The following is a 16223-nucleotide window of genomic DNA, read 5'->3' as shown; positions in this document are numbered from 1 at the left end:
CTGGTAGGAGCAATAACTTCTATTCCCCTCATGCATTTTTCAAAGGAGGGCAGTTCTAGTACCACAAACTGACATTAACTGGGATGAATCCACACATTGGGAGAAGGGGTTTGGACAACATTTTGCAATATACACTGATCTACACTAGTTTTCTAATTCTGGCCCTACCTATTAATTATACATTGATAAAACTTTCCATGCGCTCCAGCAGCATTTTATTCATGCAGTATTTTCACTTTTTAAATATGAACATGAGACTGTAGCTTTACTCTTACTGTATTCTGTTTGGACAATAAGTGCACTTGAAATACCACTGCAGTATAAAATATGTAATAACATTTGTAACAGATCTGTGTGGATGTCAGTCAGGTGATCCACAGAATGGATAGATGGCTGAATTAAAGGACCCACAGGAAATAATTTGTGATTCCTAAATGAGCTCTACTGACATAATTTCTGTAGTTTAGATCTATCTTATGCTATCTCTGATCAGTCTAATAACAAACAACCGGCAAAAATATTCATATGATCATGTAGGTACACCTTTTTTTCCCTCTCTGTATCATACTTAGGGGCTATCTACATCACTTAGGAGCTGGATAAAATAGAAAAGATACTGCATTTCCCAGGAGACAGACGGGAAGATCTAGTAGATATTTTCCTTCTGTAACTTTTATGATTCTGTGACACTAAATAAATGCACTTGCTTGTCATTGCTGGAGTCCTACAATAGATATGCTGTAGTACATAAACCATGAGAGTGTATGCACTGAATCTTTTTGTGAAATCTCCCATTCTTGCTCTATCATTAGTGTAGCTCCACCAGTAGCAACAGTGAGGTTGCAGATGTAGGCAAGGGGCCAATGTTATTTTTACTACCATACCTCTACGCTGAACATGGTGGTGTCCTGTATACACCAACACTCCCATTGTCACCTGATGAGCTGAGCTACAGGTGTCCGAAAGGTAGGAGATCTTAAAACTAAATATCTAATATAGACACAGTCTGTAGAAGAGGGTGTTATTTAAGAAACTTTTGTTATACTATATATACAGTTATGGAGAACACAACTGTTTTCATAACTAACTGGCTAACTCTCTCATCATGCTTTCTGACAGGTTTTGCTGGTACACCAGGATATCTTTCACCAGAGGTGTTACGAAAAGATCCCTATGGGAAGCCAGTGGACATGTGGGCATGTGGTAAGAAACAATTTTAAAGAACTGTATTTAGCCCACTGCATTGTGGTCTGTCAGTTAAGAGCCTCTGTTCAGTGTATTTCAGAGTTAATTTTAAATGTTTCCTCATCTCATATTTACCTTTTCAGTAGTTGTTTATTTGAACAGCAGTTATTATTTGAATGTTACAGTTAAGCAAATGTTCTGTCAGAGCACTCTTGACTCTGTCTACATTACAGTTGTAACCATGTCATAGAACCTAGCAACAGCACATTTTTTCCTTAACATGATTAGAAACACGGTTCCAGTTTGTATTAAAGACTGGGTCTTAATTGTATTTCATTACCAAGCTAAATATCAATCTCTCTCCATAGCCTTAGCCTCCCAGTTAAAACCTTTGAATTGCCCTGAAATCATATCTGTAACCAGGTTAAGGGACAACCATTTTGTAACCTGTTTCTTTAACAGGTACTATTTGTAACACAGACAGACTGATTGGGCCATATCTGTGAATGCACTTGTGTCTTGTAGTTATCACTAAACCACGGCCGAATAAATGACAGAAAGGCTTGTCTGTGGTAGACTCTTTTTTCTTAAAATTTCCATCACCTTTACCAGCAGTGCATCTCCACTAATGAGAGCACTTACATTAGCAGGCTGGTTTTAATCTCTGTGTTGTCTAAGACTGTTCCGAATAGGGCTAGAGGATATATCCCTATCTGTCTCTAGAGCTAACTAGACATTTTCAATGTGCTGCCCATAGTATCTAGGCACCATTTCCTGGCACATAATCTTCCCCTGTACTCCCCATACTTTGTTCCAGGGTGTCATCATGTGAACTCAACAGCTGCCTCAGAGCATTGTCAGGATGTTTGTTTATTTTCCTACATCTGGAAGATTTCTATTCAGCTGTACTACCAAATAAGTCATTTGCCTTATTTGTTTGTACCTGTTTTATGCAGCCTTGAGGTATGATTCAGTTCATGTTCACTGGGGCTAGTTTGCATGAATGGCTTAATTAGTGCTACTCTGGACTTCCTGCAGGTGTCATTCTCTATATTCTCCTTGTGGGATACCCTCCTTTCTGGGATGAAGATCAGCACAGACTCTATCAGCAGATCAAGGCTGGTGCTTATGACGTATGTATTATGAGCTACTCTTATAATTGTTTTTAATCACAGCTTTCAATATGATTTTGCTAGACTAAGAAAGGAGTGAAAACTAAGTAGGAATTAGTTCCTAAATATTTCTGGTTTTATCAGCATTTTTATGATCCATTCTTTTTATGTGTGTAAACATCTCTTTGGCCCGTACAATGTATAATATATACAATTACGCAATATATTTCTATCTACCTGTTTGAACAATACCTATATTTCTATTACTGTGTGCCTTTGCCCACAATCCTACAGCTGTTGCTTTTTAGGGGTGGTATTCAGAGAGCACAAGGTTTCTCTTTAAGCTGCTTATTGTTACTGATTTTACATTTTAGTTAGATTAGTTACAAAGTGTCACAGCTGTGATCTCAGTTGATTCACTTACAAGTTTGCATGTGTGTGTCTGGCTGGGACAAATGTGTGCAAAAGGAGCCTTACAAATACGAGTACTTCCTACAGTATGTTTTTATCTAATTCCTTTACTGCTTAGAGTCTGGTAGTTACATTAGTCTAAAATCCTTTATGAATGATGGTTACTTTTTGCCTTGTTCAGATCTTCAATAATATTTCTAGATTGACAAAACTTTAAACTCTTCAGCGTATCACTGCTACCAACCTAAATGACTTCTTCCTGTGCATTATCTTTCATAATGTTGTAGCCTGCCTAAACAGGCATAACAGTAGTATCATAGAGCGCATTTCTGCAAACACTTATGTGGGAATAGTCCCATTGACTCTCAGTGCCCAGCAGTGAGCAGTGGAAGGATTAGACTAGTAGTTCAGAAGTGTTACAGATTTTACAGTACAGTACATTTATTTTAGACACAGTGAAATAAAGTCTATTGGTGCTCAACTGTTAAGCAATTTAAAGACTGAATGACTCAAAAAATTGTAAGGAATACAGAGCTTTCTGTCTTTTAAGCCATTCATGTAAGCCTTGTAGTGGAAATGAGTTTATGGTCTCAGTCTTGTTCTTGGTGGTCAAGTGCCCATATTGCAGAACATACCATTCCAGTTGGCACTACAGTCACAGCTGAGAAGGCAGTGGTTAAATACATTTAGAGACTGGACCATGCTTCCACAGAGGTGGTCCCTGCAGAAGAAGGTAGCACTCTGACTCCCCTTTGATTCCTGTTCTGTGGATCATCAGTGACTACAGGGGCTATTAGATTCATAGACTTTAAGGGCAGAAGGAACCATCATGATCATCTAGTCTGACCTCCTGCACAGTTGCAGGCCAAAGAACCTCAACCACCTACTTCTGCAATAGACTTCTAACCTCTGGTTGAGTTATTGAAGTCCTCAAATCATGTTTTAAAGACTTCAAGTTTTAGAGAATCCACCATTTATACTAGTTTAAACCTGCAAATGACCTGTGCCCCATGCTCAATTTCCACGAGCTCTAAATTCAGTAATTTAAAAAGTGAAAAACACAAGGAGTTTATGGCTGTGTTTCAGGAAAGCATTTGAGCACACACTTATTCCCATTCCAATGGGACTTCAGCACACGCTTAAATGTTTTGCTGATCAGGGATGGGCTTAAGTACCTGATTAAGTGGTTTCATAAATCGGGTTAAACATTAAGATGTCATATACACCATTTAACATTCAAGAAGACAAATGAGTCTATGATAATTTTGTTTATTATTTTTATTGCAGTACTGTATTAGGCAGTGTACAAGCACACAGAAAGACACACTTGCTGATCTGAATTTCTTAGCCTACTCTGTTCCCTTTGAATTTGTAATTTCATCCTCTGTCAGTTTGTATCATGTTGTTATACACATTTCAGTAAATGTTCTACTACAAAATAAGTTGACATCTGCAAAAAGCCTGTTAGAAGTCATCAAAACAATAAAGAAGAAAAAACATAATGTTTACAGAAAAATTTGTTTGAAATTGTTTTCTTTATAGCAGGCTTCTTTACTCTTCAAATTTTAAGCTCTGCTATCTATTCTTGTGACATACTGTGTGTGTGTGTGCGCACTCACTCGCGTGTATATATATATATATAGAGAGAGAGAATTACATATATATTTTTCCTTAAGTTTCCCTCACCAGAGTGGGATACAGTGACTCCTGAAGCCAAAGACCTCATCAATAAAATGCTTACCATCAACCCTGCCAAACGTATCACAGCATCAGAGGCACTGAAGCATCCATGGATATGTGTAAGTAGTTTCCACTTGCACATCTAAAAATTTTTACATGCAAAATAGTTGATAACATTCTCCGAAATCTAGTACACAAATTCAGAAGGTTAATGATTATTTTTTTCCTTCCTTAGAGCTGTTTCATTGCAATGTAGTTAAATAGAGGAGATAAAACTATAATTATCTAGACTCTGTGAACCTAGAAATAATTACCATAACTGAGGCTCCAGCCTGAGAAACTGCTCCATGCAGGCAGACCCTTGTGCCCAGGCAGATAGAAACTTCACTGGGGCTCTTGAGCGGATACAGACATTCACTTGCACGGAGGAGAATGGAGAATCATAGCCTTTAAGACATCATTATTATGTGGATGCTCAGGGAATATAGTATGGAGCTGTATCAATAAAAATTCTTATATCGTGCTTTGCAACTTCAGAGCAATTAATTCGCAAAACACTGGGAGATAGGTAAATGATACTGCCCCCATTGTTAAGGTAGGGTGAAACACAAGAAACAATAAGATAGGGATTTGCCTGAGGATACTCTGCAAGTCACTAACAGAACCACAATCAAAATTGACGTGTTCCTGGTGCCCCGCCCTGTAGTCATTCTAAGTAGGCTGCACTGTCTTCTCTATCGTAGAACAATACAAGTGATAATGAGTTTCAGAGGAAATAAGGAGGATGTTGAATATTTCCTTTTTACACATTTCCTGTTCTGTACTGTAACACAGTACTTCTAATGTTAAATAAAATTCCATTTCTTTTTTTAAAAGAGAATTTTACAGGACACCACAATTCAGGATGCTATTACTGATTTTTTATTTTTATAATTATATATGGCCAAAATGGTTTGTTTTTAGTCAGTCTCTACACGGATGTAAACTCCACTGATTTAAGTTGGAGTTTTTCATAGGTAAGGACTGAGTACAAACTGAGTCTCCAGTTTTGCATCAGGTTCCATTGGCATGGATCCCTGCACCCAGGCAAAATCTTGGAGACTTCACTGGGGCATTGAGGTTTGCTTGAGTAGATACCAGGGAAGGATAGGAGCTTAAGATTTAAGAATTTGGCCCATGCAGGTTATGATATGCTTGTTCTCCAGTAAATACAACGTTACTCATATATTTGTGTGTATTGAATATTGTTCTTTGCTTCTCCCTCAGCAACGTTCTACTGTGGCATCTATGATGCACAGGCAGGAGACTGTAGATTGCTTGAAGAAATTCAATGCAAGAAGAAAACTAAAGGTAAGAAAGAAAATTTTCTTCAGGGGCATTTTAGTAGCAGGTAATTTTTGAAGGGTAAAAGGATAAGGTGACATATGTTCCATGTAGAGGATAACCATTCCTTAAAGGGATTTTATGGTGAATATTAACTATCTTGTGAACACTTAAAAACAAAGCTATATAAACAAACATCAGGCTTCAATCTTTAAATAAGTACAGCTGCAGTGCTTAATAAACAACATAAGGTTGAGCACTGCATGTATTTCCAGCAGCATTTTCACTGCTTTTAAGATGCAGTTAATATAAATATAATCTACATAGCCCTCTGGAATCAGGACAACAGTGATGACCCTCCATTTTAAAATCACAGGCACTTCTCTCTTTAGATAAAGGAAAACCTCCCTTAGTTGATTGTGGTAGTGTACCCTTTATACTCTTTGCAGGCCAGCCACTAGTGGACAACATTACATACACATATATACACACACACAGAATAAGTATGTTGAACACAACTCATCCCAGTTGAACACAACTCATCCCAAACAACTAAAGTAAGAGTCTGGGTTCTGTTCCCAGTGTCATGTGTGTTCAATTTAGTTGATGACAAATATCGCTGTGTGTGCACATACATTTGTGGCAAGACTTGTTCTGACAGTTTAGTAACTATTCAGGGATATTATGATAGGTAATAGCTTTAAGAATAAGCTATACTTTCTCCATTCCCAATGTACTGCACCTTAAGCCAAATAATGCATGGAAAATCCTAATTCCAGAGTTGCCTTAGATATTCAAATGATTTATGATTAAGCAAATTTGCCTTTTTGGTCTGTTCATGCTCAGAGCTGTGCATAAATAATGCTAATTTGAGTTAACATATGTGTATGCAGGGGGCCATTTTGACAACTATGCTGGCTACCAGAAATTTCTCAGGTACGTTTATTGAGCTCCAGATCCTTATGTTCTCTACGTTTTGATATCTGCTTAATGCAACCAGGGCTGTAATTAGAATTAGTTTAGTACAGTCAAGATCTTTGCTACTGTGGAGTATGTAAAGTACAGTGTATAAAAGTTATTTCTCTTTTGCAGTGATCAGAGCAGAACTCGCTGCTGTAGATTAAACTAAAAGGGTGACATTGAGCTTTTTGTAAGGTGCTGGTGATAGTTGTAATAATTTGATGCAATGTCTGTTTGTTTCCCTTATTGTGAAGGGGAAGGGTTTTTTTCATTCTTATTTGTAGAATCCTATCAAAGAGTCCAGAAAATATTCCAGGTAGGAAGAGAAAAATTGCAAATGCTAAGGATAAATGTGCAAATTGAAATATGGTCAAAAATATAATATTTTAAAAGTTAAATCACATAGTAGAAGAGGGTTTGAATATGCAAAACTGAAATACATTTCTAAACTTTACAGACATAAGGTTTACGTTCTTATATAAAAAGCAACCTTATAGTACATATTTTACTACTTTTCTAGTAATATATCAAATCAAGTTTACTTCTAATACAATTCCTATTTGTTTGGGTTTCTTAATACTAGTAAACACATGAAAGTTCTTTACTCTTTTACCTCTGTCTCGTTCTTGAGCATCATATTATAGCAGCATAAGAGTACTTTCTGCATATGAAATAATAGCTATATCCTTGGCTAAATAGGTCCAAGGTGTTTGTTAGCCCATGGCACAGTTATAATTATGTCTTAATTAGGAACACCCTCAAAATATTGTGTTATGCTTATATTTATAGTTACATATTTAAAGTTTTCAATGAAAGAGAAAAGAAAAAGTACCAAAAATAAAATAGCTATACATTTCTGAAAGGGAAATTTGTAAAAGTGGTAAAGCCTTTCTTTCCCTTCATTCCTCCGATTGCCTAAGCTTCTCTGCCTTCTCATTTCTTCCTTCCCCCCAGCCATCTACTCCCCACCTTGCTGATTAGCCAGATTCTTGTCCCCCAAATAGCTGTGATATATTTTTGTTTACATTGTATTTTCATTCTTATTTAGAAGGGAGGAGCTGAGAACCTCCCTATGTAAACCTCAATATTTGAGAATTATTCTGGCAACCTTCATCCTAACCAGACATTGACATTCATAATACATATAAGACACCCACAAACAGGGGTGCAGGCATTTGAATTACTTAGGGTGAATTCTTCAGTAACTTTGCAACATCCTGTCTCTGTCTGAGGTAATTCTGTTGCAATATAGTTAATTAACAGATAAAAATACTATAGTGCATTGGGCATGTTTTGAAGAATAATAAGCATCAAAGCATCCAAAAATAAACAAGCTACAGCAGGATGCAAGTGAGACCAATTGGTCCAGTCTGCTTGGTGTTTGGAATACGCAGTGCCCTTCTTTGTTAGATTCCGCTATTTAATATACAGCTGTAACATGTAAAACCATCTTTAGGGATTGTAAATTATATTTGGTTAATGTTTAATGAATTGCCAGTAACTTTCAGTTTCCTTTAAGAGTTGAACAAAATGCTGTAGTCTAAGACTGAGTATCTTGTCAAAAATGGATTATCTTAAAATACGAAGCATGTGTATCATTTCTAATCATTCTCCATAATCATTGTTTCACATACATCATATGTAAGGTCTTACACTTCTCTGAAGAACAAGAATGTCATAGTCCTTTAAAAATATTATTTCAGAATGTCTCGGCATGGTGATCAAAGACTTTTTCATCCATCATTTCAGTGGTTAATTTAAGACGTACCTGCACTTGAGATGACATTTTAGTTTTTGAGTTATTTATTCATTGAATTTCATTGAACGCATGCTTTTTAAGGTTGTTTGTCCATAACAATGTGTTTATAAAGTGTTTTATTTTTCCTTTTCTTTCTTCCTTTTATGTGGAATGTGTGTTTCTTGTGAGGTAAGACCCTCAGCAACTGAAAGAAACATCTTTTTTGTACCTCCTAAGCAAAATTGCCATTTGCCCTGAATCACACTAATCTCTGCATGTTGTCACAATTCCATTTCTTCTCAGTTTGCTTTCTGGCTTATTAGCAGTGCCTTAGGATTTATTTATAACAATTGCTTTTTAGTTGTGGGAAATCAGCATGGTCAAATTTTTCATTGTTAGCTTACTTTAGAATATGCTTTGCTACTGCAGTTTTTGATTCACATACAGTGTCCTTGCTTACACAAAATGCTTTTAAATAGTATTAGAGTTATATCACAAGCCAACAAAAAAGGCAAAAGATTTGTAGCTAAAGCTGGTGCTAACACTTCTTTAAATAGTTGTGTGTGGTTGTTGCAGTATGCAAAGTACAGGATATATACTACGCTTGTTCTGGGCATGAAGCTCTTGTTAATGTACAGGACTGAAGTATAGAATATGTCCCATGATATTAAATATCACGTACCAGTCTCATACAAGAAACCTTTCAAGGGACACATCCCCTTACATACTAGCAATCCTAAAGGCAGAATGGGAGGGGTAATGGCTGTTACAACCTTCGTTATGACTCTCTTGTTGTTTTTGTTTTATTTAATTTTTATTTTAAAAATTGTTTCCAAAACATGTAAAAGATTTTAAACATAAAACATAAATAGTTTATCTTATGACAAGCAACTTGTAAGAATTAATTTTTTTCAATAGATGATGGGGTTTTTTTAGTTCTCCGAGTATAAAATAACCTGTGAAGCCAATAAACTTCTAATTTTCTTTTCTTTCCTCTAGCTTGAAAACAGCCATTTTCTGCTAAATTAGTTTAAGACTTTGATGCTTTTCCTATCTGATTAATTGTACAGAGGTAGGGCCCAAAACCCAATCAAGAATCAAGGGCCATTGTGCTAGGTGCTGTACCTACATTTAACAAAAAGGCAATCTTTAGTCCAAAGAGTTTAAAGTAAAACACCAGCATATTTTAAATGTAACACATGTGTTTTACATATAAAAATAGTCTGCATTACTCTTCCTTAGCACAGGTGGAGATACTTTGTGTCAACTTTAGCTTGAAATAAATTTTTATGAATGAAATTTTTCTGCTCCTGAAAAATAGGGGTTTATGATGGGCAACAGACACACAGTCTTAACAGTGGTCTGAGTGGGTCTGCTATCCTAACTGATAAAGTGATTTTGAGGAGTTTTACTAGATTATAGGAGATAACCTTAACTTCAGTTCTAGTTAAAGTTCCAATATCCTTTTAACAAATGTGAAAGACACTTTAATGAAGATTTGTTCTTTTCTGCTCAGTTTCTATGGTTATATAGTCCATCATGTTTACGGTAGAACCACAATAATATGAGCACTTGACCCACACACAGCAGGTGAATAATACATGGACACAGAAATATAGATGAAGTAGAAGCTTTATCTTCATTAACTTAACCAAGAGAAATGATGGTACCCCAGCAAACTGGCTGAAACTAGACTAATGCTGTTCCCAACAGAATAAGCCCTCCTTCCGCCAGTCAAATGAAGGGGCCTTTCTGAAATGTCTTTGCTCCCTACTATCCTTCTTCATGTTCAGGATAATGGTCCAGATGAGTAATGTTTCAAGCTGTGCAAGACAGTGAAGCCAACTCCCCATCCCCTGCAACACTAAGAGTCAGGTCCAAAGTCTTCCAAACCCTCCATTTCTTTGCACTTTTGTCCTCAGCAACTGCCTCTCTGTGTAACAAGGAGAAATGGCTGCAAACTCCCCTTTAAAAAATTGTGAACAAATGGCAGCCCAATGGCTTACCCACAGCCACTTAGTCACCTTATGTCACCACCAGCTATAACAGCATGGGCAAGACTGTGAGGTTGCATCTCCTAACTCACCTCTGCAGCCTTCAGCTCTTCTTCCGTTCCTCATCCTGGATATCTTGCTGTGTGAAGAGGGCACCAGGAGTTGGTCACCTGTCTCCAGAAGTAGTACTAATACTCCAAATCAAAGGAACAGGGAGTCAGTATTGTGTCTTTGAGTCCACTAAATTAGGTGGACGACTACAGGCTGGGATTCACGGCCATTTCCAACCTCTGTATTCCCCTCCATTCCACCATAACCCTGCATAGATCGCAGGCACCCCTAGGAGTCAAGGCTCTAGGGTCTCTCTCCCCTGGGCTGGCTTGGCCACAGCCCCAGTGCCAACTAGCAAGGTGGGCATTTATATCCATCACAAAAAAGCTAATCTCTCCCCATTTCTGAGCAAAAATGTAATAGTAAAAGGCTATCATTTTTACAAAATACAGTGGAATCACAATTAGCCAATCTAACTGCGAACAGGGCCAGACTGGATAACCAAAAATCTAGATAAACTAGAATGGGAAATGGGTGTCGGGGCTCCAGTTGTGAGTCCTGGGCAGCAGGGCTCCAACTGTAAGCACGACAGGCAGCAGCCCCAGCCTCCCAGGGCTGCCAGCTCAAGTCCTGCTACTATCAGTGCCGGGCAGGTGGTTCAGTTAATACAGAGAGCCACATAATAAAGGCTTGGTTAAATGGGGTTCTACTGTATTCTGCAATGTATTTCCTAAGAGTACATATTCACTCATAAATAAAGCAAAACAGTAAATGACAGCCACATTTTGTGATTTGTTATTCTTGATATTTTTGGCTGTGACCCTGCAAGCATTTACCCATGTGAATAATTCGGTTGAATTCAGTTCATCTACTCATACAGTTGGAGTTATATGTGTAAACCTTTGCCAGTTCACAGCTTTTGTGTGTTTGCTTATATGCTAATGCACACATTTTAGAAACTTATCATAGGACTCTCAATGTGAAATAATGAGGTTCTATTGGATATGGCAGTGTTTAGTGCCTATTGCAGCTCGGTGTAGATCTTGACAAAATCAAGGTAGCAAATCTAAGAAAAGTGCTACTGCAGCCTTGTGTCCAGTAGTCTGGGATTTGTAAATATTCCATTTCCTAAATGTAAAGCAGCAGAAGGAGGAACTAAAAACAGAAAGTGCTTGCTTTGCTTCAAACCTGATGGGACTTTATTGATAACCTGCTGACACTGAATTTATTCTCTCATTTTACAGCAGCAAAAAGTTTACTAAAAAAACCTGATGGAGTCAAGGTAAGTTAAACAAATGCACCAAACTATATATCTCATTCAGTCTTCTTTTCCTTGTTAAATTCCAACTTCTATTGACTTTGCGATTGGAAATAACTACATCTCGTCTTCATAGGTTGTGTTAAGAAATGGTTCTCACTGTATATTTGAAGCTCAAAATAATGTGTCAGAAAAGAAATAACTGAAAAACTGTACCATGTTTCAAATAAGGTTAGGAAAAATGCTGACAAGGGAATATTTTCCTTGCTTTTTAATAAAGGGTAATCCTGTCATTAGTGATTCACTGTATTTTTAGCTGTTTAATGTAAATGAGACTTTGGTCGTGGATGTGTTAGCTTGATGGAATGTCAGAAGCTTACTGGTAGTTTGGGTCACACATGAGGTACATACCAGGGGTACTTGGCAGAAGTCCAGGGGTTTAAGATCTCAGTGAATAAGCTCATCCTGACTGACAGACCTTGGTAAGAATGGGAACATTCTGGCAACTTTCATAGATGATTTAGAGTTCCTATTTTCATATTACCAGGTCCTGTGGGAGGAGAGATGCTTCACAAATGAATATTCTACCCAGGAAAATAATCTCTGAGCATTGAAAAATGTTTGATTTCTTTTTCTCAGAGGATTTCTGAAGACTAAATAAAGCACCCCAGCTTTCCTTAGATAATGCAACGTTTCTTCTCTTCTCAGTTCTGCCTCATTTCTCAGCAGTGTGTCTTTGACCTGAATTTTAGTTTTCTGTTTAAACCTCCTTTTCTTTAACAGAGTGCTACTTACTTAAATACTCCAATTCACAGCAGATTTGTCCTTTACTCACTTACACACACACACATTCTCTCACACTTAAAAATGTTAAGGCTCTTAAAATGAATCCATTGTAGCTTGAATGTTACACAAAGTCAAATAATGGGCATCTTAGAGAGGATGAAGAAGCACGTCATTCTGTATGATTAGGTCATTGCAATACAGATTCCTTAACACGTCTTTGTGAAATGCAGGAATTTTATGTACTCCAGTCAGGCTAGTATTTTTATAAATACCATTCTTCCTACAGGTTTATAATAGCATCTGCTGTACCTCCTTTTTGATAGCAATGTTGCTGAGAATTATCCTTGATGGTTTGCTAATATTACACTTGTTGGGATCTGATACTTGCGGTTTTCAGGACATTTCAGTTTACCATTTTCTTGCTCAGTTATGTGAAGCAAGGGGGGAAATGTTTACCTGCGTGGGAGTCTGTTTTCAGCATTTTTTTCATGTAGAAACTTCCCCCTACAAAAAAAGTATTTCCTTCCCTACTGCAGCTTAGGCTGTCTTTTTGAAAACAAAAATATACTGTACTCCATGCATTGATATTTTCAATCCAACCAGTCACATTTTCTTCTTTTCCTTTTCTCTCTGACTGGTCAATTCAGAAAAGGAAGTCCAGTTCGAGTGTTCAAATGATGGTGAGGATCTTTATCTGCCAGATTTTTCCTCCTGTGAAACATTCACACTTAGAAATCAAATAATTGCATTTAATCTGTTAACATAACTTGAGAAGCTACAAGACCTTTAACATGAAAACTTGTGACTTCTAAGCCAAGAAGTGCTATATGCCATCTGTAATTAATTGTTCCGCAATTCTTTAAAGCAAGATTTTTAGCTATAGAAATATAAATACAAAAAAGTAGATGTAACATTGGCCAATGCAGCTGTCTTTAGCACACTAAAAAAGTTATGGAAGACTGTTTAAACAAATAAGATTTTTTTAATCTCCTTGTATTAAAAACTAATAACATTAAAATAATAAATGGATAGTAATAAGTGTAATGGAGACATTACCCTCTGTGTAGTTATTTACATATAAACTTGAAAAAAAATAAAAAATTGCAATACTTGGGAAATTGCTAGAGCTTTTACCCATACAGTATGAATACGGTTCAACATCAGGAATCCATTAAGAGACACCTCTCTACCCCTGCTGCTCCTTCTGTAAAAATATATATATATATAAATAAATTCCAGCTTTAACTGAGTACATATCCAGTATTTAGGACATTTTAAGGTGATTTTCAAAACCCTGATTTGTATATTTTTATTGTCCCTTGAAATCAAATGGAAGGATGGTTGTTTATTTTCTTTTTGAGGATGCTGTACTTTTAGAATCAAATAATGAGGTTAGTGTCATTGGACTCACATCAGGATGTCAAGCTACAAGCACAGGCCACAGCAGACATGCCGCCTTCATTCCCTTCTCCAGTCCCCCAACCAGCCTCCTTCCTAGTCCAGAGCCTCATCCCAAGACCTCCTCAACCTCTAACTCAGATCCCCCATCTTGAGAACCAATACATAGACTCCCTTCCCCCAGCATCAGGGTCCCCAGGCAGGCATTGACCATCCTCCTGTTTAACTGGCATTGATTCTGAATTCTGGGATGATGGTGGTGATCCTGGTGAGGTAGCTTACTCACCGGTGACATTTCACCGTGCCTTTGTACTGCTGATCCAGGTAGAAGGGAGCAAATGTTCCACTTCCTCCAACTGTCGCGGGCAAGCAGACTTCCCCTTGAAAAGCAGAAAATACCTGTCTGGTAAATGGCTTATATCATCATCTAGCTGGATACAATGTTTCATGCAAGAGAGCAGTTTATTTTAATATAAAAGTATAGGCCATTTACCAGATAGAGTGGGATATTTTCAGCATCCCAAACATACTGCGTGCCAGCTCATACAGTCTGCTGAAACACCACATAGAATGCTTGGAGCAGTGGTTCTCAAAGCTGGTCCACAGCTTGTTATGGGAAAGCCCCTGGAGGGCTGTGCCAGTTTGTTTACCTGCCGCGTCCACAGGTTCGGCCGATCGCCGCTCCCACTGGTCGCGGTTCACCGCTCCAGGCCAATGGGGGCAGCGGGAGGCAGCGCGGGCCAAGGGATGTGCTGATCACCTTTCCCGCAGCCCCCATTGGCCTGAAGAGGCAAACCGCAGCCAGTCGGAGCTGCTATCAGCCGAACCTGCAGATGCAGCAGGTAAACAAACTGACCAGGCCGCCATGGGCTTTCCCATAACAAGCGGCGTACCGGCTTTGAGAACCACTGGCTTGGAGGATTTAGATCCCGAGACATAGTTTTATACTATTTTTTATAATATATATAAAAAACATTAATACTTGGGATTGTATGGCCCTGCCCAACTGTTTGCTCTGAGAGAGTGAGTGAGAGGGTTGTTACAAAGTTAAAAGGTGTTTCCTGGCAACCACAATTTTAGTGTAAAAAAAAAAAAAAAGTTTTCCTTCTTGACAACAAGTAGAAGTACACCAATTTAGAATAATTTTCCATAATCACTTAATCATTTTGTATGAAAATGCTGATTTTCTTTTTTAATAGTTTCCCCTTTCTGTTAAAATAAATGCAATAAAGGTGATCTAAAATATTTAAAACCTACCATTTCTCTTTAAGTTTGGAAGTGTTTAGCCAAGCTGTGCTCACACTGATGAAATAACTTGACTATGCAATATATTCTCTCTTTTTCATTTGTACTAATGTAAATTCTTTATTTGTGATGTACCATTAGTAGACTTGAATATATATTCTTCAGTTCTCAATGGTAGTGGAATGAATGTTGTTGTTTGTTTTTTATAGGATTTTGACCAGGGGGAGTATGGGCTCAATCCTGCTCTCCTTACTCAGGCAAAATTCTCTTTGAAATTTGGTTATCCTTTGTCTGTTTTGTGTTCCATGACGAGCACTTCTGTGGTGTGTTATTTGATTTCTGATGTTGCTGATTAGGACTGTATGAAGTCTGTTGAAACTTTCATTCCCTCCCTCATATTTACTTTGTATATGTTCATTTCTTCGTTCTTTTACTCTTTGATTACTTCTCTCTTGATGGCCAAACTGTCAATGAATATTCATTTTTGGTTGTACAACTTGGGAGAGTGATTTTTCTCTTGTTACAAGAGAAAAAGAATATGATTGTCCATTGTTGTGTGTACTGTTGTTATTCCTTAATCTATGTAGTCTTAATTTTAAAAAAACAAAAAAAACATTTCCTTGAATTCAGTGGGTTTTTTTCCCTGAGTAAGGAATGCAGGTAGTAACATTTTCTATCATTAATTGTTCCTTACTAAATCCCTGTAAGGTAGTTAAGTGCTGGCCAAGATTGTCCCTAATGTAGAGACACTGCCCTGCTTGACATGTGTCTTTCAGTATCTTAGAGGATAAAGCGAACTCCTGTGCAAGCCCGTTTTGCACCAGAGCAGTGTGTCTGTATTAGGGATTTACATCATCTTAACTACATGGATTTAGTTACAGTAAAACAGAGTTCCCTAGTCTAGATATGTCCTAACTAAGACGTTGGCTATGTTCCAGATTTGCTCTGATTCCAGCAACTGATGGGCAGCCACCAATGCAAACATCTCCGGTGAAATCCTGGCACAATTAAAATCAATACTACAGCAGCTTCCATTGATTTCAGTGGGGTCATGATTTCACCCCTAGGGCACATTTGCCCAA

The 16223-nt window shown here is 37.6% G+C and overlaps 1 protein-coding gene across 18 annotated transcripts in view; it reads left to right on the top strand.

Annotated features, from left to right (window-relative positions):
• Nucleotides 1–16223, top strand: part of CAMK2D (calcium/calmodulin dependent protein kinase II delta) — a 292308-nt gene that overhangs the window by 208942 nt on the left and 67143 nt on the right. For 6 of the 18 annotated variants that reach the window (XM_050944448.1, XM_050944441.1, XM_050944437.1 and 3 more), the window contains exons 8-13: nt 1120–1203; nt 2224–2318; nt 4385–4507; nt 5655–5738; nt 6605–6647; nt 11699–11736. In XM_050944448.1, the coding sequence (XP_050800405.1) occupies nt 1120–1203; nt 2224–2318; nt 4385–4507; nt 5655–5738; nt 6605–6647; nt 11699–11736 (467 nt within the window). Of the gene's footprint in view, nt 1–1119; nt 1204–2223; nt 2319–4384; nt 4508–5654; nt 5739–6604; nt 6648–11698; nt 11737–13145; nt 13179–16223 lie in introns of all 18 variants that reach the window. The other 12 variants (XM_050944445.1, XM_050944434.1, XM_050944444.1 and 9 more) reach the window with 3 other exon arrangements.

The sequence above is a fragment of the Gopherus flavomarginatus genome, chromosome 3 (assembly GCF_025201925.1).
Source record: "Gopherus flavomarginatus isolate rGopFla2 chromosome 3, rGopFla2.mat.asm, whole genome shotgun sequence".
In the NCBI taxonomy this organism is placed as follows: domain Eukaryota; kingdom Metazoa; phylum Chordata; order Testudines; family Testudinidae; genus Gopherus; species Gopherus flavomarginatus.
This window is presented reverse-complemented; position numbering and strand designations above follow the sequence as displayed.